The following is a 25,454-nucleotide window of genomic DNA, read 5'->3' as shown; positions in this document are numbered from 1 at the left end:
GATTCTGTTAATTTTTGCAACATTTTAGCTACTGGAACAGATTAAAAAGGAGTTTAGCCAAAATTTTTGCTGTTATTTGTTGTTAATTCTAAACAATCTGTTAATGGTCCGAATTCCTCTTTTTTTGCAATTCTGGATTAATATAATTATAAATTGTTGCTTCAACTCTATTTCCTGTAGCTAATGTAAAAGCAAATGTTTCTTTTAATCTTCTGTTGGAACAATTTAAAAAAATCTGTAATACAGTTGACAAGTTGTTTATTAACTCCTGAACTTCGTAATACACAGATACATTTATTGTAGAGTTTTACTCTAGAATTGAAATTTATTCATGTTAAACAGTCTTTTTCTACAGCATTATTGTTGTTAACAATTGCATTACATTCTCCTTGCATACAGAAATTAAAATTTTCTGTTAACTATTCACACATTCCTTCTTTGTTAAAAATTCCAGTAAAATCTTGTCTTTTGTCTAAATCTAGTAAATAATAATGCTCTTGATGAAGTTGTTGAAATATTTCTGGTAACTGTCTTAAAAGTGTATCGATCTTAGCATCTATGAATTCTACCTTGTAAGGAATAATAATTGGATTAGTATATTACTTTTTATTACATCGGAGCGTGGAATGTCAGATCCCTTAATCGGGCAGGTAGGTTAGAAAATTTAAAAAGGGAAATGGATAGGTTAAAGTTAGATATAGTGGGAATTAGTGAAGTTCGGTGGCAGGAGGAACAAGACTTCTGGTCAGGTGAATACAGGGTTATAAACACAAAATCAAATAGGGGTAATGCACGAGTAGGTTTAATAATGAATAGGAAAATAGGAATGTGGGTAAGCTAATACAAACAGCATAGTGAACGCATTATTGTGGCCGAGATAGATACGAAGCCCACGCCTACCACAGTAGTACAAGTTTATATGCCAACTATCTCTGCAGATGACGAAGAAATTGAAGAAATGAATGATGAAATAAAAGAAAATATTCAAATAGTGAAGGGAGACGAAAATTTAATAGTCATCGGTGACTGGAATTCGTCAGTAGGAGAAGGGAGAGAAGCAAACGTAGTAGGTGAATATGGATTGGGGGTAAGAAACGAAAGAGGAAGCCGTCTGGTAGAATTTTGCACAGAGCACAACTTAATCATAGGTAACACTTGGTTCAAGAATCATAAAAGAAGGCTGTATATATGGAAAAAGCCTGGAGATACTAAAAGGTATCAGATAGACTATATAATGGTAAGACAGAAATTTAGGAACCAGGTTTTAAATTGTAAGACATTTCCAGGGGCAGATGTGGACTCTGACCACAATCTATTGGTTATGAACTGTAGATTGAAACTGAAGAAACTGCAAAATGGTGGGAATCTAAGGAGATGGGACCTGGATAAACTGAAAGAACCAGAGGTTGTAGAGAGTTTCAGGGAGAGCATAAGGGAATAATTGACAGGAATGGGGGAAAGAAATACAGTAGAAGAAGAGTGGGTAGCTTTGAGGGATGAAGTAGTGAAGGCAGCAGAGGATCAAGTAGGTAAAAAGACGAGGGCTAGTAGAAATCCTTGGGTAACAGAAGAAATATTGAATTTAATTGATGAAAGGAGAAAATATAAAAATGCAGTAAATGAAGCAGGCAAAAAGGAATACAAACGTCTCAAAAATGTGATCGACAGGAAGTGCAAAATGGCTAAGCAGGGATGGCTAGAGGACAAATGTAAGTATGTAGAGGCTCATCTCACTAGGGGTAAGATAGATACCGCCTACAGGAAAATTAAAGAGACCTTTGGAGAAAAGAGAACCACTTGTATGAATATCAAGAGCTCAGATGGAAACACAGTTCTAAGCAAAGAAGGGAAAGCAGAAAAGTGGAAGGAGTATATAGAGGGTCTATACAAGGGCGATGTACTTGAGGAAATATTATGGAAATGGAAGAGGATGTAGATGAAGATGAAATGCGAGATACGATACTGCGTGAAGAGTTTGACAGAGCACTGAAAGACCTCAGTCGATACAAAGCTCCAGGAGTAGACTACTGACAGCCTTGGGAGAGCCAGTCCTGACAAAACTCTACCATCTGGTGAGCAAGATGTATGAGACAGGCAAAATACTAACGCGAATTCTTTACAGACGAATGGAAAAACTAGTAGAAGCCGACCTCGGGGAAGATCAGTTTGGATTCCGTAGAAATATCGGAACACGTGAGGCAATACTGACACTACGACTTATCTTAGAAGCTAGATTAAGGAAAGGCAAACCTACTTTTCTAGCATTTGTAGACTTAGAGAAAGCTTTTGACATGGTTGACTGGAATACTCGCTTTCAAATTCTAAAGGTGGCAGGGGTAAAATCCAGGGAGCGAAAAGCTATTTACAATTTGTACAGAAACCAGATGGCAGTTATATGAGTCGAGGGCATGAAAGGGAAGCAGTGGTTGGGAAGGGAGTGAGACAGGGTTGTAGCCTGTCCCCGATGTTATTCAATCTCTATATTGAGCAAGCAGTAAAGGAAACAAAAGAAAAATTCAGAATAGGTATTAAAATCCATGGAGAAGAAATAAAAACTTTGAGGTTCGCTGATGACATTGTAATTCTGTCAGAGACAGCAAAGGACTTGGAAGAGCAGTTGAACGGAATGGATAGTGTCTTGAAAGGAGGATATAAGATGAACATCAACAAAAGCAAAACGAGGATAATGGAATGTAGTCTAATTAAGTCGGGTGATGCTGAGGGAATTAGATTAGGAAATGAGACACTTAAAATAGTAAAGGAGTTTTGCTATTTGTGGAGAAAAATAACTGATGATGGTCGAAGTAGAGAGGATATAAAATGTAGACTGGCAATGGCAAGGAATGCATTTCTGAACAAGAGAAATTTGTTAACATCGAGTGTAGGTTTGTCAGGAAGTCGTTTCTGAAAGTATTTGTACGGAGTGTAGCCATGTATGGAAGTGAAACGTGGACGATAAATAGTTTGGACAAGAAGAGAATAGAAGCTTTCGAAATGTGGTGCTACAGAAGAATGCTGAAGATTAGATGGGTAGATCACATAACTAATGAGGAAGTATTGAATAGGATTTGGGAGAAGAGAAGTTTGTGGCACAACTTGACTGGAAGATGGGATCGGTTGGCAGGACATGTTCTGAGGCATCAAGGGATCACAAGTTTAGTATTGGAGGGCAGCGTGGAGGGTAAAAATCGTAGAGGGAGACCAAGAGATGAATACACTAAGCAGATTCAGATGGATGTAGGTTGCAGTAGGTACTGGGAGATGAAGAAACTTGCATAGGATAGAGTAGCATGGAGAGCTACATCAAACCAGTCTCAGGACTGAAGACCACAACAACAACATTACATGGATACCTACATTAATAGCTTGTTTGCCTCCTTTACTTGTTCATGTATTCGTATCTAAAGGAAGAGGTAACTTAGATATTAATCTTGAGGTTGAAGCTCTTTTGTCTGTTTTTTCTATAACATTAACATACGTTTTTGGGTGCAGTCCACCTTTAGCAACACACAATTTGTTTTTTGTCCCAGACATGTTTCACTGCTTTCTATTTTTAGGTTATTAGATTTTAGATTAGGTTTTAGATTTAATTATTAGATTATTTTTGTGATTACTAGATAATACCAACCTATAGAACTCCCCCCTCCCTACGTGCACACACAACACACACATACACACATACATATAAAACTAAAAATAAATACATAAATATATATAATTATAAAAATAACGATAAATGCTCAAATCTACTCCCCCCTCCCTCTCTCTCTCTCTCTCTCTCTCTCTCTCTCTCTCTCTCTCTCTCTCTCTTCTCTCCCTTCTCTCTCTTTCCACACACACACACACACCTCTGGGAAATTCAAAACAACCGCCAATGACATCTTCTAATGTTACACTGTCCACCATCTTGTTTTCACACCTTCAACTGTTCCACTATCCGCCACCTTGTTATTACAACTGGTAAACAGCGACAGTGAGAGTGACAGTGGCAACTCAATGCAGAGAACTTAACAATGAAGAAGATGACAAAAAAAGAAACTATAAGTGAAACATAATGTAAATAGACACACACACACACAAACGCACAGACACACACACACACACACATAACCTTTCACATAAATTATTAATCTCAGGTATAGCCATAACAGTTTAGAAATCGTAATTTTTGCATAAATATTTTGCCTACATTCAGCCGTATATTGTTGCAGGTGACAAACTGTAAAGAAAAACAGACACTGTAAAAACGTAATACAGCAGGAAAACGACACCTTGTGGTAAGAAGGCATGAATACACAATTTTATGTGCTCTTCAAATATCTGTAATTATGATTTAGAAACTAATTAGCATAGCCTTCAGCTAGGTCATTTGCTACGACCTAGCAAGGCGCCATTACCAGTGTATATTGAAATGTAAATTATGTACAGTCAAGAGAGATGTACACCGATTGTGGATTAAAGTTAAGTATTCTACCAGTGCCTCCTGTTTTGCTAGTCTTATTTCTCTGACCTGTTCCAGACCACACGCCAGACTGTATGAGCTTAACAGCGTGCATTTCGGCCTCCTTTAGCAACACGGTGTTGGCTCTTCTGCCAACACTACAAATGGCGACGAGTATTAAAAGGGTCTTCTTCTTTCTACTTGCTTAATTTACTTGTGTCATGGCTTCGCCACAATCTCCAGATGTACTGTCCGAATTTTATCGCTTGCAGAATCAGCAGACGCAGGCCTTATTGGATGCCCTTGGACAGCTCGTCCAGGGTCAACGTGCAATGCAAAACAATGCGGCAGACGCCGCTCCATCGCTACCGCAGCCACAACATGCTGTTGCACCGCCTTTTCGTCCTTTTGATGCGGCACTGGAAAGCTGGACGGAGTGGTCACGCCAATTTGGATTCCATCTCGCCGCCTACAGAATTCAAGGTAACAAGCGGCAGCCTCACTTATTGTCGTGTGTCGGCGTCCAGATGTACCGTGTGATAGTGAAATTGTTTCCCCAACGCGACGTAGCAACTCTGTCCTACGACGAAATTTTGTCGGCATTAGATGCCTATTTCAAAGAATTAGTCAATGTCGTTGCAAAAAGGTATACGTTCATTCATACCAAACGTACGGCCGGTCACACTAATAGGGAGTGGGTTGCAACTTTGCAAGGCCTTACTAGGGATTGTGCTTTTGAGTGTGAATGTGGACTCCCTTATTCAAATACTATGGTGCGTGATGCAATTGCACAGAACGTTTCTGATATTCATATAAGGGAACAGATTTTGAAACTAGTCAATCCCTCCCTTCAACAAGTGATGGACATATTGGATAGGCAAGACACACTTGACTTTGCTCAGGCATCGTTTGAAACTTCGCCAGCCATGTGTCACCTTAACCGGCCCGCCGGGCGAGCTGCACAGAACAGTAAACAGCCCACGCGCCCATCCGCGCAGCTGCCGCCAAGCCCTCCGCTACGAGTGCCGCCCAAGCACGCAAATGCAGTGCTAAAATCATGCCCGCGGTGTGCTACTAAAGATTTGCGTGACAATTGCCCATCATGGCAGGCTATTTGCTTTTTCTGTAATAAAAAAGGACATGTTCAGAGCGTTTGCCAGAAAAAGCTCAGAACAGACACTAACAACCATTCCAGGCCCTTTGCTTCGGGCCGGAATCGGAATTGAACCAAGACTACTCAGGCTCGCGAACCTTCGCCCATGGAAATTCATGTCGTTAATTCCACTCCGCCCAGTGCCACTCTCTCTAACAGAGACTGTGTTCGTCCCACAAATAGTGTGCGTCGACGTCGCAGGTCCTATCAGTGAGCAAGACTGTGCCTTCAGCCAGTGTTTCTCGTCTATGTGAAGAATTTGCAGACATTTTTGCACCGGGCCTTGGTTGCGCTCAGAACTATGAAGCACATTTGGAACTGAAAGTAAACGCGCAACCGAAATTTTTCAGAGCGCGCAATGTTCCCCACGCATTGCGTGATGAGGTCGCAAGAGCATTACACGATTTGGAATCGCAAGGTGTGATTGAACGTGTGCAGGCTTCTCTCTGGGCATCACCCTTAGTAATTTTGCCAAAACCTTCCGGAAAATTGAGACTTTCTGTGCATTTTCAAAGATACAGTGAATCCACAACTCGTGATTGCAACTTTTCCTTTACCCCGCCCGGGAGATCTTTTTGACAAACTGTGCCCGGGTCAATCTTTTTCGAAGTTGGACCTAGCAGATGCGTCCTTGCAAATACCAGTGGACGAAGAATCCCAGTCCAGAGCACCTCCGTGCCATACAAGACTTGCCTTCGCCGCAGAATTTGAAGCAGCCACAGAGTGTGCTGGGAAAAATCAATTACTCTAAGAAATATGTGCGCCACGCCTCTTCCATTTCAGCTCCGCTTCATCGCTTACGCCGTCTGGACGACGGAATGCGAACGCGCCTTTCGCCAGTTGAAATCGGCGTTGCTGTCAAATACTTGCCTTACGCCATTCGATCCCCAGAATCCCCTTTTGTTGATGGTAGATGCATCGGATTTCGGGATCGGTGCTGTGCTTGCGCACAAAGATGGTTAGCACGATCGCCCTATTGCCTTTGCGTCCAAATTGCTCTCGTCTGCACAAAGAAATTATTCACAGATAGAGAAAGAAGCTTTGGCTCTCGTATTTGGTGTTACTAAGTTTCATGATTTCTTGTATGGTCGTCACTTTACCATCATCACAGACCACAAACCCTTGACGTCGCTTTTTCATCCGAACGAGCCTGTACCTCCACGTACAGCGCAGAAATTCATTCGCTGGTCTATTTTCCTCTCGCAGTACCGCTACGATATCTTGTATCGGTCCACTGCTAAGCATGGAAACGCCGATGCGTTGTCCCGTTTACCTGTTGCTGAGGATAGAGCATTCGATTCTTCCGAACTTGCTTGCATGTTCATTGATGCGGAAACCGATGAAGTGGTCGAATCGTTTCCGATTGATTTTCGTCGTGTAGCTACAGCCACTGCTGCTGACCCTGTCCTTGCTACCGTTTTGCGTTTTGTTGCTACTCAATGGCCCTTGTCAAAAGTCACGGATCGAGGATCCGTTGGTTCGCCGACTTTTTGCTCACAAGGAGAGACTTTTTGTTCGACGTGGTGTTTTGTTATTGCGTTCTGATAATGATCAGTCCAGGGTCGTGGTTCCACGTTCGTTACAGTCCTCAGTCTTACGGCTTCTCCACCAAGGACATTGGGGTATAGTGCGCACGAAACAGCTTGCTCGTCAGCACTGTACTTGGTTCGGAATCGATGCTGCAATTACGAATATGTGCTCTTCTTGCATGGCGTGTGCCGAACAACAATCCGCACCGCCGCGGAAATTCTTTGCATGGCCAAAAGCCACATCCCCTTGGCAACGCTTACACATCGATTTTGCTGGTCCATTCTGGAATGCTCGATGGTTGGTTTTGGTAGATTCTTTCAGTAATTTTCCTTATGTTGTCTGGATGTCTTCCACGACGTCGTCTGCCACCATCCAAGCGTTATCCGCTATCTTTTGCATTGAAGGTCTTCCACAGACTATTGTTTCCGACAATGGCCCACAATTCATGTCCGCAGAATTTCAGTCATTCTGCAAGGCCAATGGTATTCAACATCTGACATCCGCGCCGTTTTAGCCTCAGTCAAACGGTGCCGCTGAACGATTGGTCCGGACTTTCAAGTCACAGATGTTGAAGTTGAAAGAGTCGCATTCTCGGGAGGACGCGTTGTTACTCTTTTTGTCCTCTTATCGCTCTCAGCCCCGAGATGGTCGCTCGCCGGCTGAGTTGCTCCACGGTCATCCTCATCGAACCTTGATGTCTTTACTACATCCGCCGCATCATGTTCCTGTGCAGCGGCAGACACCTGCTTTTGCTCCAGGCGACGTTGTATACTATCGCACCTATCGTGGTTCACGGCGTTGGCTTGCAGGGCGCGTTCTTCGCTGCCTCGGCCGCGCTATGTATTTGGTTTTGGGGGCCTTTGGTGAGGTGCGTCGGCATCTCAATCAGCTGCGCCTCTGTCGTCGCACGGGTTCTGCCGCTCCCAGTCTGCTTTCAGCGACGGTGCCGTCCGGTCAGCGCCCTGGGGACCCATCTACTGGCTCGCCTCATCCCCAGGTGTTACAGACCCTGCCTTCCATTTTGCCCCATGGCGACGCGCCGCCGCCTCCGCCGCCTGTTCTCCCGCCGGCGACGCCCGCGGTGGACGCTTCGCTGCAGCCGACAAGCGCCTCCCTGGGTCACGCTCCGCCGATCGCTTCCCGTGACCAGCTGTCCTCCGACATGGAACTCTTGCCCGCTCCGGACCAGATGTCGTCTACGCCCGTCGGGTATCCCGACGCGATGGAGGTCGACCCTTCGGCCCCTCCTGTCTCTCTACGGGCGCATACACCGCATGCTGGCGTGCACCCTGGACTAGGTTTTCAGGCGTTTCCTAGCTCCCCTCGGACCGAATGGCAGGGTGCGGGTGGCACAGCCTCGCCTGTTGTTAGGCTCCCCACCTCGTCGCATACGTCAACATGGGGTCCTCCCCACGGCGGGCGGAAGCCTTATGCCACAACCGTCCGCCGATTTGCGAGGGAGGAATGTGGTGTCACCGCCAGACACCACACTTGCTAGGTGGTAGCCTTTAAATCGGCCGCGGTCCGTTAGTATACGTCGGACCCGCGTGTCGCCACTGTCAGTGATTGCAGACCGAGCGCCACCACACGGCAGGTCTAGAGAGACTTCCTAGCACTCGCCCCAGTTGTACAGCCGACGTTCATAGCAATGGTTCACTGACAAATACGATCTCATTTGCCGAGACGATAGTTAGCATAGCCTTCAGCTAGGTCATTTGCTACGACCTAGCAAGGCGCCATTACCAGTGTATATTGAAATGTAAATTATGTACGTCAAGAGAGATGTACACCGATTGTGGATTAAAGTTTTCTACCAGTGCCTCCTGTTTTGCTAGTCTTATTTCTCTGACCTGTTCCAGACCTCACGCCAGACTGCGTGAGCTTAACAGCGTGCATTTCGGCCTCCTTTAGCAACACGGTGTTGGCTCTTCTGCCAACACTACACTAATATTTATATATATTTAAACAGTAAAGTAAATTCCTTATGTTTAACAGCTGTTGTTGTTGTTATGGTCTTCAGTCCTGAGATTGGTTTGATGCAGCTCTCCATGCTACTCTATCCTGTGCAAGCTTCTTCATCTCCCAGTACCTACTGCAACCTACTTCCTTCGGAATCTGCTTAGTGTGTTCATCTCTTGGTCTCCCTCTACGATTTTTACCCTCCATGCTGCCCTCCAATGCTAAATTTGTGATCCCTTGATGCCTCAAAACGTGTCCTACCAACCGATCCCTTCTTCTAGTCAAGCTGTGCCACAAACTTCTCCCCAATCCTATTCAATACCTCCTCATTAGTTACGTGATCTACCCACCTTATCTTCAGCATTCTTCTGTAGCACCACATTTCCAAAGCTTCTATTCTCTTCTTGTCCAAACTAGTTATCGTCCATGTTTCACTTCCATACATGGCTACACTCCATACAAATACTTTCAGAAACGACTTCCTGACACTTAAATCTATATTCGATGTTAACAAATTTCTCTTCTTCAGAAACGATTTCCTTGCCATTGCCAGTCTACATTTTATATCCTCTCTACTTCGACCATCATCAGTTATTTTACTCCCTAAATAGCAAAACTCCTTTACTACTTTAAGTGTCTCATTTCCTAATCTAATTCCCTCAGCATCACCCGATTTAATTTCACTACATTCCACTATCCTCGTTTTGCTTTTGTTGATGTTTATCTTATATCCTCCTTTCAAGACACTGTCCAGTCCGTTCAACTGCTCTTCCAAGTCCTTTGCTGTCTCTGACAGAATTACAATGTCATCGGCGAACCTCAACGTTTTTATTTCTTCTCCATGAATTTTAATACCTACTCCGAATTTTTCTTTTGTTTCCTTTACTGCTTGCTCAATATACAGATTGAATAACATCGGGGAGAGGCTACAACCCCGTCTCACTCCTTTCCCAACCACTGCTTCCCTTTCATGCCCCTCCACTCTTATAACTGCCATCTGGTTTCTGTACAAATTGTAAACAGCCTTTCGCTCCCTGTATTTACCCCTGCCACCTTCAGAATTTGAAAGAGAGTATTCCAGTTAACATTGTCAAAAGCTTTCTGTAAGTCTACAAATGCTAGAAACGTAGATTTGCCTTTTCTTAATCTTTCTTCTAAGATAAGTCGTAAGGTTAGTATTGCCTCACGTGTTCCAACATTTCTACGGAATCCAAACTGATCTTCCCCGAGGTCCGTTTCTACCAGTTTTTCCATTCGTCTGTAAAGAATTCGCGTTAGTGTTTTGCAGCTGTGACTTATTAAACTGATAGTTCGGTAATTTTCACATCTGTCAACACCTGCTTTCTTTGGGATTGGAATTATTATATTCTTCTTGAAGTCTGAGGGTATTTCGCCTGTCTCATACATCTTGCTCACCAGATGGTAGAGTTTTGTCAGGACTGGCTCTCCCAAGGCTGTCAGTAGTTCTAATGGAATGTTGTCTACTTCAAAAAAATGGCTCTGAGCACTATGGGACTTAACAGCTATGGTCATCAGTCCCCTAGAACTTAGAACTACTTAAACCTAACTAACCTAAGGACAGCACACAACACCCAGTCATCACGAGGCAGAGAAAATCCCTGACCCCGCCGGGAATCGAACCCGGGAACCCGCGCGTGGGAAGCGAGAACGCTACCGCACGACCACGAGCTGCGGACTGTTGTCTACTCCGGGGGCCTTGTTTCGACTCAGGTCTTTCAGGGCTCTGTCAAACTCTTCACGCAGTATCTTATCTCCCATTTCGTCTTCATTTACTTCCTCTTCCATTTCCATAATATTGTCCTCAAGTACATCGCCCTTGTATAAACCCTCTATATACTCCTTCCACCTTTCTGCTTTCCCTTCTTTGCTTAGAACTGGGTTTCCATCTGAGCTCTTGATATTCATGCAAGTGGTTCTCTTCTCTCCAAAGGTCTCTTTAATTTTCCTGTAGGCAGTATCTATCTTACCCCTAGTGAGACAAGCCTCTACATCCTTACATTTGTCCTCTAGCCACCCCTGCTTAGCCATTTTGCACTTCGTGTCGATCTCATTTTTGAGACGTTTGTATTCCTTTTTGCCTGCTTCATTTACTGCATTTTTATATTTTCTCCTTTCATCAATTAAATTCAATATTTCTTCTGTTACCCAAGGATTTCTACTAGCCCTCGTCTTTTTACCTACTTGATCCTCTGCTGCCTTCACTACTTCATCCCTCAAAGCTACCCATTCTTCTTCTACTGTATTTCTTTCCCCCATTCCTGTCAATTGTTCCCTTATGCTCTCCCTGAAACTCTCTACAACCTCTGGTTCTTTCAGTTTATCCAGGTCCCATCTCCTTAGATTCCCACCTTTTTGCAGTTTCTTCAGTTTCAATCTACAGTTCATAACCAATAGATTGTGGTCAGAGTCCACATCTGCCCCTGGAAATGTCTTACAATTTAAAACCTGGTTCCTAAATTTCTGTCTTACCATTATATAGTCTATCTGATACCTTTTAGTATCTCCAGGCTTTTTCCATGTATACAGCCTTCTTTTATGATTCTTGAACCAAGTGTTAGCTATGATTAAGTTGTGCTCTGTGCAAAATTCTACCAGACGGCTTCCTCTTTCGTTTCTTACCCCCAATCCATATTCACCTACTACGTTTGCTTCTCTCCCTTTTCCTACTGACGAATTCCAGTCACCCATGACTATTAAATTTTCGTCTCCCTTCACTACCTGAATAATTTCTTTTATCTCGTCATACATTTCGTCAATTTCTTTGTCATCTGCAGAGCTAGTTGGCATATAAACTTGTACTACTGTAGTAGGCATGGGCTTCGTGTCTATCTTGGCCACTATAATGCATTCACTATGCTGTTTGTAGTAGCTTACCTGCACTCCTATTTTTTTATTCATTATTAAACCTACTCCTGCATTACCCCTATTTGATTTTGTATTTATAACCCTGTAATCACCTGACCAAAAGTCTTGTTCCTCCTGCCACCGAACTTCACTAATTCCCACTATATCTAACTTTAACCTATCCATTTCCCTTTTTAAATTTTCTAACCTACCTGCCCGATTAAGGGATTTGACATTCCACGCTCCGATCCATAGAACGCCAGTTTTCTTTCTCCTGATAACGACGTCCTCTTGAGTAGTCCCCGCCCGGAGATCCGAATGGGGGACTATTTTACCTCCGGAATATTTTACCCAAGAGGATGCCATCATCATTTAATCATACAGTAAAGCTGCATGTCCTCGGGAAAAATTACGGCTGTAGTTTCCCCTTGCTTTCAGCCGTTCGCAGTACCAGCACAGCAAGGCCGTTTTGGTTAATGTTACAAGGCCAGATCAGTCAATCATCCAGACTGTTGCCCCTGCAACTACTGAAAAGGCTGCTGCCCCTCTTCAGGAACCACATGTTTGTCTGGCCTCTCAACAGATACCCCTCCGTTGTGGTTGCACCTACGGTACGGGCATCTGTATCGCTGAGGCACGCAAGTCTCCACACCAACGGCAAGGTCCATGGTTCATGGGGGGGTTTAACAGCTATAATAATAAAAAAAGACCACTGATGATGCTACAACTGCAGTGAAATATGTCTGCGACAAAAAACAAAATTGTGTTTTGCTAAAGGCGGACCCCACCCAAAACAGTATGTTAATTGAGGTAACTTACCTTCAACAGCATATTTCACTGTACAAAATGTAGAAAGTACTCCTCATAAATTAAATGATCCACATATTTCTTCCTTAACTAAAAATTGTCTTCTGCCTGCATCTTTGTTACAATGCATTAAATGTGTAATTTTAACTAGCATAATACTATTGCAGAATGGTTCTGTAGCTGACTTAAATTCTTCCAATTTTTTTCCTGATTTTGTGTAGATGATGTCTCCTATATTTGTAATAAGAGCATTATTATTTAATTTTTCTGCAATTAGCCATAAGTCAAATCTCTCACTAGTTGGTTTTGTGTTATTGTTAAGTTTTCTGCTATTCAATATTTTTTATTTGTAGTACATATTTTATTTATAGAACAAATTTTATTTTAAGCTTGCATGTATAGAGAAAAATTTTTATTAGATTTGTGTAAAAGTAGGTAGAATTAGAGATGCAAAACTATTACTTAAATACATAGAATAAATTGCTTTCAAAAGCAGCTGAGACAGGGCAGCTGAAAGTAAAGTGAAGTGATTTTCTTATTTATTTGAAATTCAGTATAACTATGGAATGAATTTATCAGACTTTTATTGTATTCTCTGTTTTTTTAACTCTCTACATTTAGATTTTTTTGCTATTCAGTGAGCCATATTTACAACGTATAGCATAGAAGCTTTAATGTATTTTTTAATATTTTTGGTAAATTATTTATTGGTAAATTATAGTCTTCAACATGATAATTAGTACTTTTTTACAGTCATGAGAAAGAGAGGATTTGACATTCCTATTTTTTCCATATTTCTGAATCAGTTTATCATAGCTATTACATCTCCTTTTGTATTCTTCATCTCCATAAATTCCTTTCAATACATTAATACCAAGAATAATATCTATGTTTCTCAAATGTTCTATAATTATAGATGGTTTAAAATAAACTTTGCAACTGTCACATTTAACCTTGTTCTCTCTTGGTTTATCATTTCTTTCAACAAAAATGTCAAATCTAAATTTGATCCACACATTAGGAAACAATTGTATTAGATTTTTAAAAACCTCATATTTTATTGGAATTTTTTTTAAAAAATATACCTATATTCTCAAATCCAATTTTTTCATGCTTGAGATATTTTAATTTTTTAAATATCAGATAAAATACATAGTTCTTTTGATTTTTTAATTATTATAGTTGGTTAAATTTACTGAATAAAGTAGCTTGGAATCGCCAGAAGAGGTGAGGGCGGGGGAAATCGGCAGTAGTAGACGGATGTTGGATGTTGCCTGCAACCTCAGACCTCAGGCCTGGTGCAGGTCTGGGGCAGCATCAGCAATACCCATCTACACATAGTTAGTGTTGTCAGTGAGACTAACTGAGGAATATTGTCTGTTATTTTTTAGAATTTATTTTTGAGTCATCTGATGTAAGAGAGATCATTTATATTATTCTTCTTACCTTACTTATATATCTATCTTCAGTCTTCCGGCCTACAAATTCTTATTTCTTTTAGTCTGATAGCTTCTTCTGTGGATCATTAATGACAAAATGTAATCTGGCCGGGAGAAGTGGCCACACTACTCGTAAAAAGTGCCCAGGATGTTTAACCCAGTAAGAGTTAGTTATTCCCAATAAACTCTCATAATACAACAGATGAAACTGACTTCTATTTAAACAATTTTCTATACTAAGCTATTCCTCTGTTACACTTCTGGATTTAAAAAGTTTTATTATTTAAAGCTGTCTCTGTTCTGCAATATTTGGCCTAATACTAAGCCGCTTGGTATTCTTTCAGATACTAGGGCGCGAAGACGCCAAGAAAATATGCCTGTAAATCAGAATAACCAATCAAGAAACCTGCTGCGGTGGCACTGGTCACATTACCGATTTAGGTACGGAAAATTGGCCACTACGTAAGCGTTCAGAAAAATGCATGTAGTTATTATATATTATCTCTTTTTCATTTAAAAATATTTAGTGTGATACCTTATAACATGTAGATACAAAACGTGTAAGTGGCAAGTTTCTATCAGTAAGCATAGCTTCGTGGTCACTCAGTTCCTCCTCCTCCCTAACCCCACCATTCAATTTCAACAGCAGATCGAGAAACTTAATCCCTAATGCTTTTCCTTCTTACTTCTGAATATTATTTTTAATTTCATATTTCGATTCCAACAGCACTAAGCCATAGACTAGAATTTTCGGAAGAGGACCATCTACATCGATGAGCCAAAACATTATGACCGCCTGTGTGTTAGTCCACCTGTGGAACGCAATACAGAAGTGACTCCTTGTGGCATGGGATAGGAAAGTCGTTGGTACGTTTCTGGAGGTATGTGAAACGAGATGTGCACGCACAAGTCACGCAATTCCCGCAAATTATGAGCCAATAGTTTGTGGGCGTACAGCTGGCGCACGATAGCGTCCCAGATATGTTTCATCGGTATCAGATCAGCAAATCTGGAGGTCAGACATCAACAGAACTCATTATGATGTTTCTTAAACCACTGTTGCCTTGTGACGCGGAGATTTATCCTACTGGCTATGAAGATGGTTCGCAGTACTGCTAACGTAGACCACAGCAGTTATAATGTCTTCAGTTACTACCACAAGTTCCGTGGAACCCCATGTGAACGTCCATCATAGCATAATACTGCTTGCATTGGCCAGTGTCTGTGGTGCAACGCATGTTTAGAGCATCTGTTCGCCTGGATGATGGCTCATCGGACATAACCATGGATTCATGTAACAAGAAACGTGATTCATCCCATCAGGCGATCTTTTCCTTTGTTCCACGATCCAATCACGGTGACAGCGTGCCCACTGCAATCTTAATTGCCGGTTCCTTTGGGTCGTCTTCTGCGGAGCAGCATGTTCAATGATGTGCGCTGTGCCTACACCAGCAATGAACTCTGTCATCACATCTTCCAAGGATCGCCGCCTCTCATATTTTACAGAAAGGGCCAGCCTCCAACCTCCACTTTGTCGCATACACGTGGTTTCGCCATCCGTCAAGCACTTAATGTAAATTCTTACTTACTTGCTTGGTAAATAAAGAATTTTAAAAAATACTTACTATAGCAATATGCCAACAGCCGACCTGCCTCGCCGTTTCCTAGATGCTCGTTCCCACACCTGAGCCGTAATCTGCCCTAAGTCTAAGCTGCTTATCTCAGTGGATTTCCCCATTACTGGCCCATATTGTTGTAGAATGATTCCCTATTCGTCTTTGCTCCGCTTAGAGGTTTTACAAAGGAACCCATGTAGGGAAATGGTTCGTTTGCATGTTACAAGGAAAACAAGATGTAGAGATTTCACTCCTGTTTACTTTGATATTACAACAGCTGTTCGATACGATGACCACCAAGATTTGTGCACACAGTGTTTCTGCGCAGTTAAGGTCGCATAAACTCCGTCCAAAATGCATAGTGTATGGTCAATCACTTCAGCGGCAGCCATGATCCGTGCAATCGGATCTCTCTCCAACTGGACAGGGGTCTCGTAAAGTGGACTCTTCGTGTGACCCCACAATAAAAAGGCCCAAGGGGTTAAATCTGGGGATCTTGGTGGAAAAACATGTGATCCACCTCGACTGATCCACCTGCATCGTTAGACTACATTCGGATTGTTTCGGACGTGAACTGCAAAATGTACTGCTGCGCCATCGTCCTGGAACCACAATTTATGCCGAATGTCCAACGGTACATCTTCCAAAATTGCTCCAGCACTTGTCGCAGGAATATCAAGTACCTGGCACTCGTTATGTGGGGAGGAAAGACGTACGGCCCAATCACATGACAATCTACATCTACATCCGTACGCCACAAGCCACCTGACGGTGTGTGGCGGATACCCGCCCAGACGGTGATACCGAAGGTGTGCTGAAATCTTCGTGTCTACAAGGCTTTGGGGTTTCGTGTGCACGTAACTTGAGGGTTTCTTGACCCCAAATTTGGCTATTTCGAGCGTTCAGAACGCCTTCCCTGCTGAAACGCACTTCGTCAGTGGACAAAATTCGCCTTGGAAACCGAGGAAAACCCACACAACGATGTAAAATCCACGTACAGAAATTGACAGGTGGCACAAAATGCGCCTGGAGCATCGTTTGTACCTTCTGAGGGAGATGTGGTTGGAGTTGCTGTTCATGCAGAACACGCCAGCCAGACGAGTCAGACATATGCAAGTCACGTGCAAAGGCACAAGTACTCGTCGGTGGGTTCTCTTTAACATGATGAAGCGTTTCCTTCTAATATGATATATAGGACAAAAAATTCCGCCTGAGGCACGCGATCATTTTTATTTTAATCATTGGCAACCAATGCTGTACAATCGCAATAAAGTCATGAGATGTTCAATTGACTTTTTTATTAGAACATGTTACGCGTTTAGGGATTACACCCATCTTCAGACATATATTACAAAAAAATACAAAACATAAGGGAACAGCACACTCAACACGTCTCAGCGTTACAGAAAATGAGATCGTGTCATATGAGTTACATACCACAAACTTCAGCTCGTTCCTGACCAACCAGGCGTACAGCCTTGACTACTCAGAGAAAGTGTCCAACAACATATGACTATTAACTGCGACACAAGCAGTCTTGAAGCATGGCGTATACTCACGCTAAACAAGTCAACTAGCAGCGAAGGACCCTCTGTGGGGGGTGCTGCATGGTCATGTGCTCCATGTGTTCACATATAATTTAATAGTAATATACTCAGCATATAACATCTAACAGGATGCAATTATGACTAGCAACCGGAATGGTACTTCCGTTCATGTTAACACTAAAGGATTTTTTAAAAAATATTTTTTTTAAAAAAACTCCAAAATTTTTGACATTGCCATACTATACCTATAGCCAGTAGTGGCATTAAACACAACTCAAACTATATGTCAATATAAAATAAATAATAGGGGGGGGGGAGGGGAGTTCCTTCATGAACAAACCTTTCGACCTCCCAAATCTCTAAAAGAATACCACCGAATTAAATATAACCAAGATTATCCATCATAAACTAAAACCCTGTGATCAGCTCGCGTACGGAAACGTCTTATGCGCTATCTGTTAAAGCCAACAGCAACCACGTCAGCGGCAGCCATCCGCCTATCGAATTACAGCCAGGTGATATCCAAGGGCCATGATTGCCCAAATAGAAGCCTTCAAACAACAACTTACACCCCTCTGCCACATGGGAAAAAGTTTAATAGCGAGAGGAAGAATATGATAGTGCGTCACCATCTTGGAGCATCATAGTTTACTCTATCGCTTGTGAATTTCCCACTCTCCCGCGGCCATTGTTCTACTTGGGCTGGCCGTGCGGTTCTAGGCGCTGCAGTCTGGAACCGCGAGACCGCTACGGTCGCAGGTTCGAATTCTGCCTCGGGCATGGATGTGTGTGATGTCCTTAGGTTAGTTAGGTTTAACTAGTTCTAAGTTCTAGGGACTAATGACCTCAGCGGTTGAGTCCCATAGTGCTCAGAGCCATTTTTTGAACCATCTACTTTGGCAAACATGGAATGTGATGGAGCCACCACACTATTTGGAAAGTACCCGTGGTACAGATGTGGAGCTTCTCTTCTATTACGGCGAGCTTCACCATAAATGAACTACACGTGGGCCTGCTCCCCGAACGTGATCTCAGGCATTCTGTTACAGCAGTACTTGTTACCGTAATGTCAACTGACGCATCATCGTGAAGCATGAAAACAAGACCGATGGAAACAGGGGACATCATATGAAAACGTGTCATCGTACCATTCATGAATTTGGGTAGTCTGCCATAACAGGCGGATGGCATAAGAAACACCAAGCACGCGATTGAGTAGCACTTGTTTTCCTTGTAATATGGGAAACGAACAAATTTCATACACGGGTTGCTATATAAAACTTGAGTCCCCTCTACAACTTCTAAAAGTGTGTAATATGAACTGTGAAACGCCGTGTATACTTTCCTTAACGCATCACGTGCCTGGAACGCCATAAGGCGGCATTCAATCCCGCAGTTGGCAGTGGTCGTAATGCTTCGGCTCATCAGCATGGTTACATGGTTAAGCTTACCGGGTAAGTGTCCGGATGGGTGCGTGTGTTGGTGGCATACATCTTCCGCATTACGGCCAGCGCTTCCTCATTCCGTCCTTGCGCCATGAGGAACTTGGGAGTCTCTGGCAAGAGCGAGAAGACAACAGCCCCGAGGAGAGCGGGAACCGAGCTCACCATGACGAACACGTGCCAGGGATGTAGCTTCATCGTGCCCGTGTCATACTCCCAGATCTTCGTCAGCATGAGCAGGCCAATTCCTGCACAGGAACAGTGATAATACATGTAGCAATACGAGTAGTAAACTTTACTCTTCGTTCAGTCACCGCAGCAGTTACACAACTAATAAAATTATTGTTTGCCGCGTTACAGTAAAGATTCTAACATTCTGCTTGGTGTCTGTTTGTTCTAAGTCGTGTCTCCCTACCACTTTCGCGCAACGACGCTCTGAGCGTGTTTTTTAGGGAATTGACTAATTTGAACCTGGGACCTGTTGCTGGTAAGGAGACGCCAGACCACATATAACATGTACAGTTCAGAAGAGTTCAGTGAGAATAGCAATGATATAATCAAATACTTAATGATTTCAGCGTCAGCTCCACTGCACTCCCTGTAAAAGAATCTTAATACTAACTAAATTTAGTGGAAGGGGTTCAAGGCTTTCCTATTTTTAGTTAGCTGGTAAAATAACGTCGAAAAAGCAGTTAAGTTTACCTTTGGAAATTTTATTCTACTCACAAAACATTGTTTATAAATTGCACTATTGATAAAAGGAAATATTTTAATACAGGATGATAAAAACCAACTGCGTTGAACAAAAATGTGAATGAATATTCCCTGAATGGGTTTCCAAGTTCTACAATGGTTCGAAGGATGACCTATGCCATATCACATCTATAATCTGGGTTTAAATTAAGTTTCATAAAAAGAGAAAACTATCAAAAATGGTCTACAGTGACTCTCAATTATCTTTAATTACTTATTTAACTTGTCGTAAATTACGGTGGCTGATTTGGCTTCTCAGTAATTATATAACAGAAAAATCATCGCGGTGGTTCATGGTGTGGGTTCCTGTAGTCATGTCCTAGTTCATGAACCACGGGCAACGTATGAGTGGCAAAGTAAGTGGTCCCGACAGTCGGGATACCAGTTACTTTGGAATAAGGCTGGGCATCTCGGACATATTCTGAGTCGTGGTCACCTTTGTGCTCACACGGCAAAGACTACCAAATCCACCGGTTAGTCCCTCAGCCGTTAGGGGTAAAACCCAAAAGGGACTCGGGGCAAGTAAGGCTAGCAACCCGCTACCCTGGTACTTTAAATATGATGCTGGCAACAATCAGAGCAAAATGCCTCGGACCTTTGGAGGTGACGGAGTCCCACCTCTAACTGACAAACCAGGGACTTCAAAGATACGACTTTGCAAACTAATGGTAATGAGATGGGGAGCTATTAATATCAATGGGGGCTACTCTGGGAAGAAGGTAGAGCTGGCAGAGGCTGCAAGTAAGATGGGGCTGGACGTTTTAGCTGTTAGTGACATTCGGGTAAGGGGTGAGAAAGAAGAGGAAGTGGGAGAATACAAGGTCTACCTGTCAGGAGTCAAAGCAGGAATAGCACAATGGGGTGTAGGGCTTTACATCAGGAAAGAAATGGAACCCAGCGTAGTTGCAATAAGGTATGTAAACGAACGACTGATGTGGATAGATTTGACAGTGTCTAGCAAGAAAATTAGGATTGTGTCAGTATATTCCCATTGTGAAGGGACAGATCAAGATAAGATGGATAGTTTTTATGAGGCACTCAGTGATGTAGTTGTTAGAGTAAAGGACAAGGACAGTGTTCTGCTCATGGGGGATTTTAACGCCAGGATTGGAAATCGAACAGAAGGGTACGAAAAGGTTATGGGTAAATTTGGAGAGGATATGGAGGCCAACAGGAACGGGAAACAACTCTTGGATTTCTGTGCCAGTATGGACTTAGTAATCACAAACTCCTTTTTTAAACATAAGAACATTCACCGGTATACTTGGGAAGGCAGGGGAACCAGATCTGTCATTGACTATATAATAACAGATCAGGAACTCAGGAAGGCTGTGAGGGACACACGTGTATTCAGGGGATTCTTTGATGACACTGATCATTGTTTAATCTGCAGTGAAATTGGGATTGTGAGGTCGAAAGTGCAGGAGGTCAGGTCCATATGTAGGGGGATAAGAGTGGAGAAACTTCAGGATAAGGAAATCAGGCACAAGTACATAACAGCGATCTCAGATAGGTACCAGTTAGTTGAATGTAGTCAATTACAGTCATTGGAAAAGGAATGGACAAGGTACAGGGACACAGTACTAGAAGTGGCTAAAGAATGTCTTGGAACAGTAGTGTGTAAAATTAGGATGAAGCAAACAGCTTGGTGGAATGATACAGTCAAGGCACCCTGTAAAAGGAAAAAGAAGGCGTATCAAAAATGGCTACAAACCAGAACCCAGGTAGACAGAGAAAGTTATGTTGAAGAAAGAAACAAAGCCAAACAGATAATTGCAGCATCCAAGAAGAAATCGTGGTAAGACTTTGGAAACAGGTTGGAGACTATTGGTCAAGCTGCTGGAAAACCATTTTGGAGTGTAATTAGCAGTCTTCGAAAGGGAGGTAAGAAGGAAATGACAAGTATTTTGGACAGGTCAGGAAAACTGCTGGTGAATCCTGTGGATGCCTTGGGCAGATGGAGGGAATATTTTGAAGAGTTGCTCAATGTGGGTGAAAATGCGATCAGTAATGTTTCAGATTTCGAGGTAGAATGGGATAGGAATGATGATGGAAATAGGATCACATTTGAGGAAGTGGAAAAAATGGTCAATAGATTGCAGTGCAATAAAGCGGCTGGGGTGGATGAAATGAAGTCGGAACGCATCAAATACAGTGGAATGTCAGGTCTGAAATGGCTACACAGGATAATTGAAATGGCCTGGGAGTCGGGACAGGTTCCATCAGACTGTACAAAAGCAGCAATCACACCAATCTTTAAACATGGAAACAGAAAAGATTGTAACAACTGTAGAGGTATATCTTTAATCAGCGTTGTGGGTAAAATCTTCTCAGGTATTGTTGAAAGGAAAGTGCGAGTATTAGTTGAGGACCAATTGGATGAAAATCAGTGTGGGTTTAGGCCTCTTAGTGGTTGTCAGGACCAGATCTTTAGCTTACGGCAAATAATGGAGAAGTGTTATGAGTGGAACAGGGAATTGTATCTATGCTTTGTAGATCTAGAAAAGGCATATGACCGGGTTCCTAGGAGGAAGTTATTGTCTGTTCTACAAGATTATGGAATAGGAGGCAAACTTTTGCAAGCAATTAAAGGTCTTTACATGGATAGTCAGGCAGCAGTTACAGTTGACGGTAAATTGAGTTCATGGTTCAGAGTAGTTTCAGGGGTAAGACAAGGCTGCAACCTGTCTCCACTGTTGTTCATATTATTTATGGATCATATGTTGAAAACAATAGACTGGCTGTGTGAGATTAAGATATGTGAACACAAAATAAGCAGTCTCGCATATGCGGATGACTTATTTGTGATGGCAGATTCGATTGAAAGTTTGCAAAGTAATATTTCAGAGCCAGATCAGAAATGTAAGGACTATGGTATGAAGATTAGCATCTCCAAAACGAAAGTAATGTCAGTGGGAAAGAAATATAAACGGATTGAGTGCCAAATAGGAGGAACAAAGTTAGAACAGGTGGACGGTTTCAAGTACTTAGGATGCATATTCTCACAGGATGGCAACATAGTGAAAGAACTGGAAGCGACGTGTAGCAGAGCTAATGCAGTGAGCGCTCAGCTACGATATACTCTCTTCTACAAGAAGGGAGTCAGTATGAAGACTAAGTTATCTGTGCACCGTTCAATCTTTCGACCAACTTTGTTGTACGGGAGCGAAAGCTGGGTGGATTCAGGTTACCTTATCCACAAGGTTGAGGTTACGGATATGAAAGTAGCTAGGATGATTGAAGGTACTAGTAGATGGGAACGATGGCAGGAGGGTGTCCACAATCAGGAAATCAAAGAAAAACTGGGAATGAACTCTATCGATGTAGCAGTCAGGGCGAACAGGCTTAGATGGTGGGGTCATGTTACATGCATGGGAGAAGCAAGGTTACCCAAGAGACTCATGGATTCAGCAGTAGAGGGTAGGAGGAGTCGGGGCAGACCAAGGAGAAGGTACCTGGATTCGGTTAAGAATGATTTTGAAGTAATAGGTTTAACATCAGAAGAGGCACCAATGTTAGCACTGAATAGGGGATCATGGAGGAACTGTATAAGGGGGGCTATGCTCCAGACTGAGCGCTGAAAGGCATAATCAGTCTTAAATGATGATGACGAAAACTCATCGCGTTTCAGGTTTTTAACTTCTAATAGCAAATGTGAGTACCACGAAGTTTTAATTTACGATCGACACTAGTATTACGTAAAAAGGGGATGTAACAGATGAGACTTCTGCAGTTCTGAGTGAAGCCTTATGGCGGCATTGCGTGCGTTCGTTACCTTGTCGTTGATTAGGCAGCATCAGGGGGCGGTGGGCGGCGCAGCTCCACACACTTCGCCGTCTCGGAAGCAACTCTCCTCTAGCCTCTCCTTACTACAATTTACCAAAGCTGGTTTAAGAAAAAGGTATCTGGCTGCGTTTTCAACTGACCAATCAGGGTCTCAATGTTAACCTTAAGCTCTCCCTACAAAATTTCTGTCCATCCAATGAGAAACGTCATACTTTTCGAGGTGGGACAATGTTTTTAATGTTTGCAACGTAACAGAGACACGTATAGTCTCACGCTAAAACTTGCAGCTGGTATGGCCCTTTTAGTGTTATTGTAAGATCTATACTGTTCTTCTGGAAGGCTCCATATTTTAACATTGGCTGGGGGGTGGTCTTGGCGGTTGGCGGGAGATGTGGGTGTCCGTCCCTTATCGTAGGGCTTTCTAGCTTAACACAGTTCTGCTCTCAGCATCTGTTCTCGTTTCTCCCTTCGGAACTGCGTCTGTTTCACAGTGGGAAGGTATGACATGCATTTAGGCGTTCTTGTGTTAGACTGTGGTATTCCATTTGCTCACTCATTAATCGTATTACTTTGGTTAATTTAATGTCAGGATTTATTCAGAGCTATGTGACATGCTGCCGGATTTGCTATCATGTCAGGGTTTTCATGGAAGGTGTTGGATTTGCCTGCCGCCTTACAAGATTACTTAGTATTTTATCCAACATCATCAACAACTGCGTTTTTATTTGTTGAAATAATCAGCAATCAGATACACAGACGAAATTTTATTTCTTTAACGGTTTCAGTTACCTAATTCTCTTCTTCAGAAGGCTGTACAGAAAAATATACGGTACTCAAAATAACAATGCAGTAGGCAACCCAAATGCAACACTCTAAAGGTAGTATCCAAATCAGGTGTAATTTGCAGCATGAGTTTGCGGCGACGGGAGATGCACATGATCAGCACTTAAGCGCATGCGCAGATCAAGGACGCTCGTAGCTCCACCTGCAAGCGCTATGTAAAGGGGAAACAAGCGGCCGTGTGGACGTACTGGAATTGTTCTCTCGTGCGGTTGTTTTGCGTAAGCAGCTTCAGTATGCCTCGTAGAAATCAGCGAGCGTCTTTCGAGCACATTTCTGCTTTCGACCGAGGAAGAGTAGCTGCCTAAAGGGATTTCAGAACATCCTTCATAGAAATCGGTGATCTTGTCGGACGGAACCAAGTAACTGTGATGCAGACCTGTAGTCGCTGGATACAGGACCCACAGAATCCACGGCACACCCGTCATGCACCACTGCTCGTGATGACAGTCATAATGTGCGCATGGCAGCGATTAATCGTTATGCGCCGGCCGGTGTGACCGAGCGGTTCTAGGCGCTTCAGTCTGGAACCGCGCGACCGCTACGGTCGCAGGTTCGAAACCTGCCTCGGGCATGGATGTGTGTGATGTCCTTAGGTTAGTTAGGTTTAAGTAGTTCTAAGTTCTAGGGGACTGATTACCTCAGAAGTCAAGTCCCATAGTGCTCAGAGCCATTTGAACCATTTTTGATCGTTATGCCACATCACGAAATTCAGTTTGTTACGCTACCAGCAGTGTCCGCGCGTACCATTCGACGTCGTTTGCAGCAGAGTGGACTATCCGCAAGGCGTCCAATCCCATGTTTACCACTGAGTCAGCGCCAAGGGCGTTTTCACGACATTGGTGAGATGGGTTGGGTTGCTGTGGGGGAGGAGACCAGACAGCGAGGTCATCGGTCTCATCGGATTAGGGAAGGACGGGGAAGGAAGTCGGCCGTGCCCTTTCAAAGGGACCATCCCGGCATTTGCCTGGAGCGATTTAGGGAAATCACGGAAAAGCAATATCAGGATGGCCGGACGCGGGACTGCACCGTCGTCCTCCCGAAGGAGAGTCCAGTGAGCTAACCACTGCGCCACCTCGCTCGGTTTGGTGAGATTAATGACGGACATGGACAACAGAATGGAACGACATTGTTTTCACCGACGAATCCCGATTTTGCGGGCATCTGGGGACACCGTGGTGAGAGACTGTTGAACTGTTGCTTTATGGGCCGGCCACGGTGGTCGAGCGGATCTAGGCGTTTCAGTCCGGAACCGCGGGACTGCTACGGTCGCAGG

The 25,454-nt window shown here is 43.1% G+C and overlaps 1 protein-coding gene across 1 annotated transcript in view; it reads right to left on the bottom strand.

The window, feature by feature from the left end:
- LOC126482138 (synaptic vesicle glycoprotein 2A-like) overlaps positions 1-25,454 on the bottom strand; it is a 133,219-nt gene that overhangs the window by 62,856 nt on the left and 44,909 nt on the right. The window contains exon 6 of the mRNA XM_050106115.1: positions 18,809-19,047. Coding sequence (XP_049962072.1) covers positions 18,809-19,047 — 239 coding nt within the window. The remainder of the gene's footprint in view (positions 1-18,808; positions 19,048-25,454) is intronic.

This window comes from Schistocerca serialis, chromosome 5 (genome assembly GCF_023864345.2).
Source record: "Schistocerca serialis cubense isolate TAMUIC-IGC-003099 chromosome 5, iqSchSeri2.2, whole genome shotgun sequence".
NCBI classification, from domain to species: Eukaryota; Metazoa; Arthropoda; class Insecta; order Orthoptera; family Acrididae; genus Schistocerca; species Schistocerca serialis.
The sequence above is the reverse complement of the archived record's forward strand: the minus strand, read 5'-3'. Positions and strand labels throughout refer to the sequence as shown.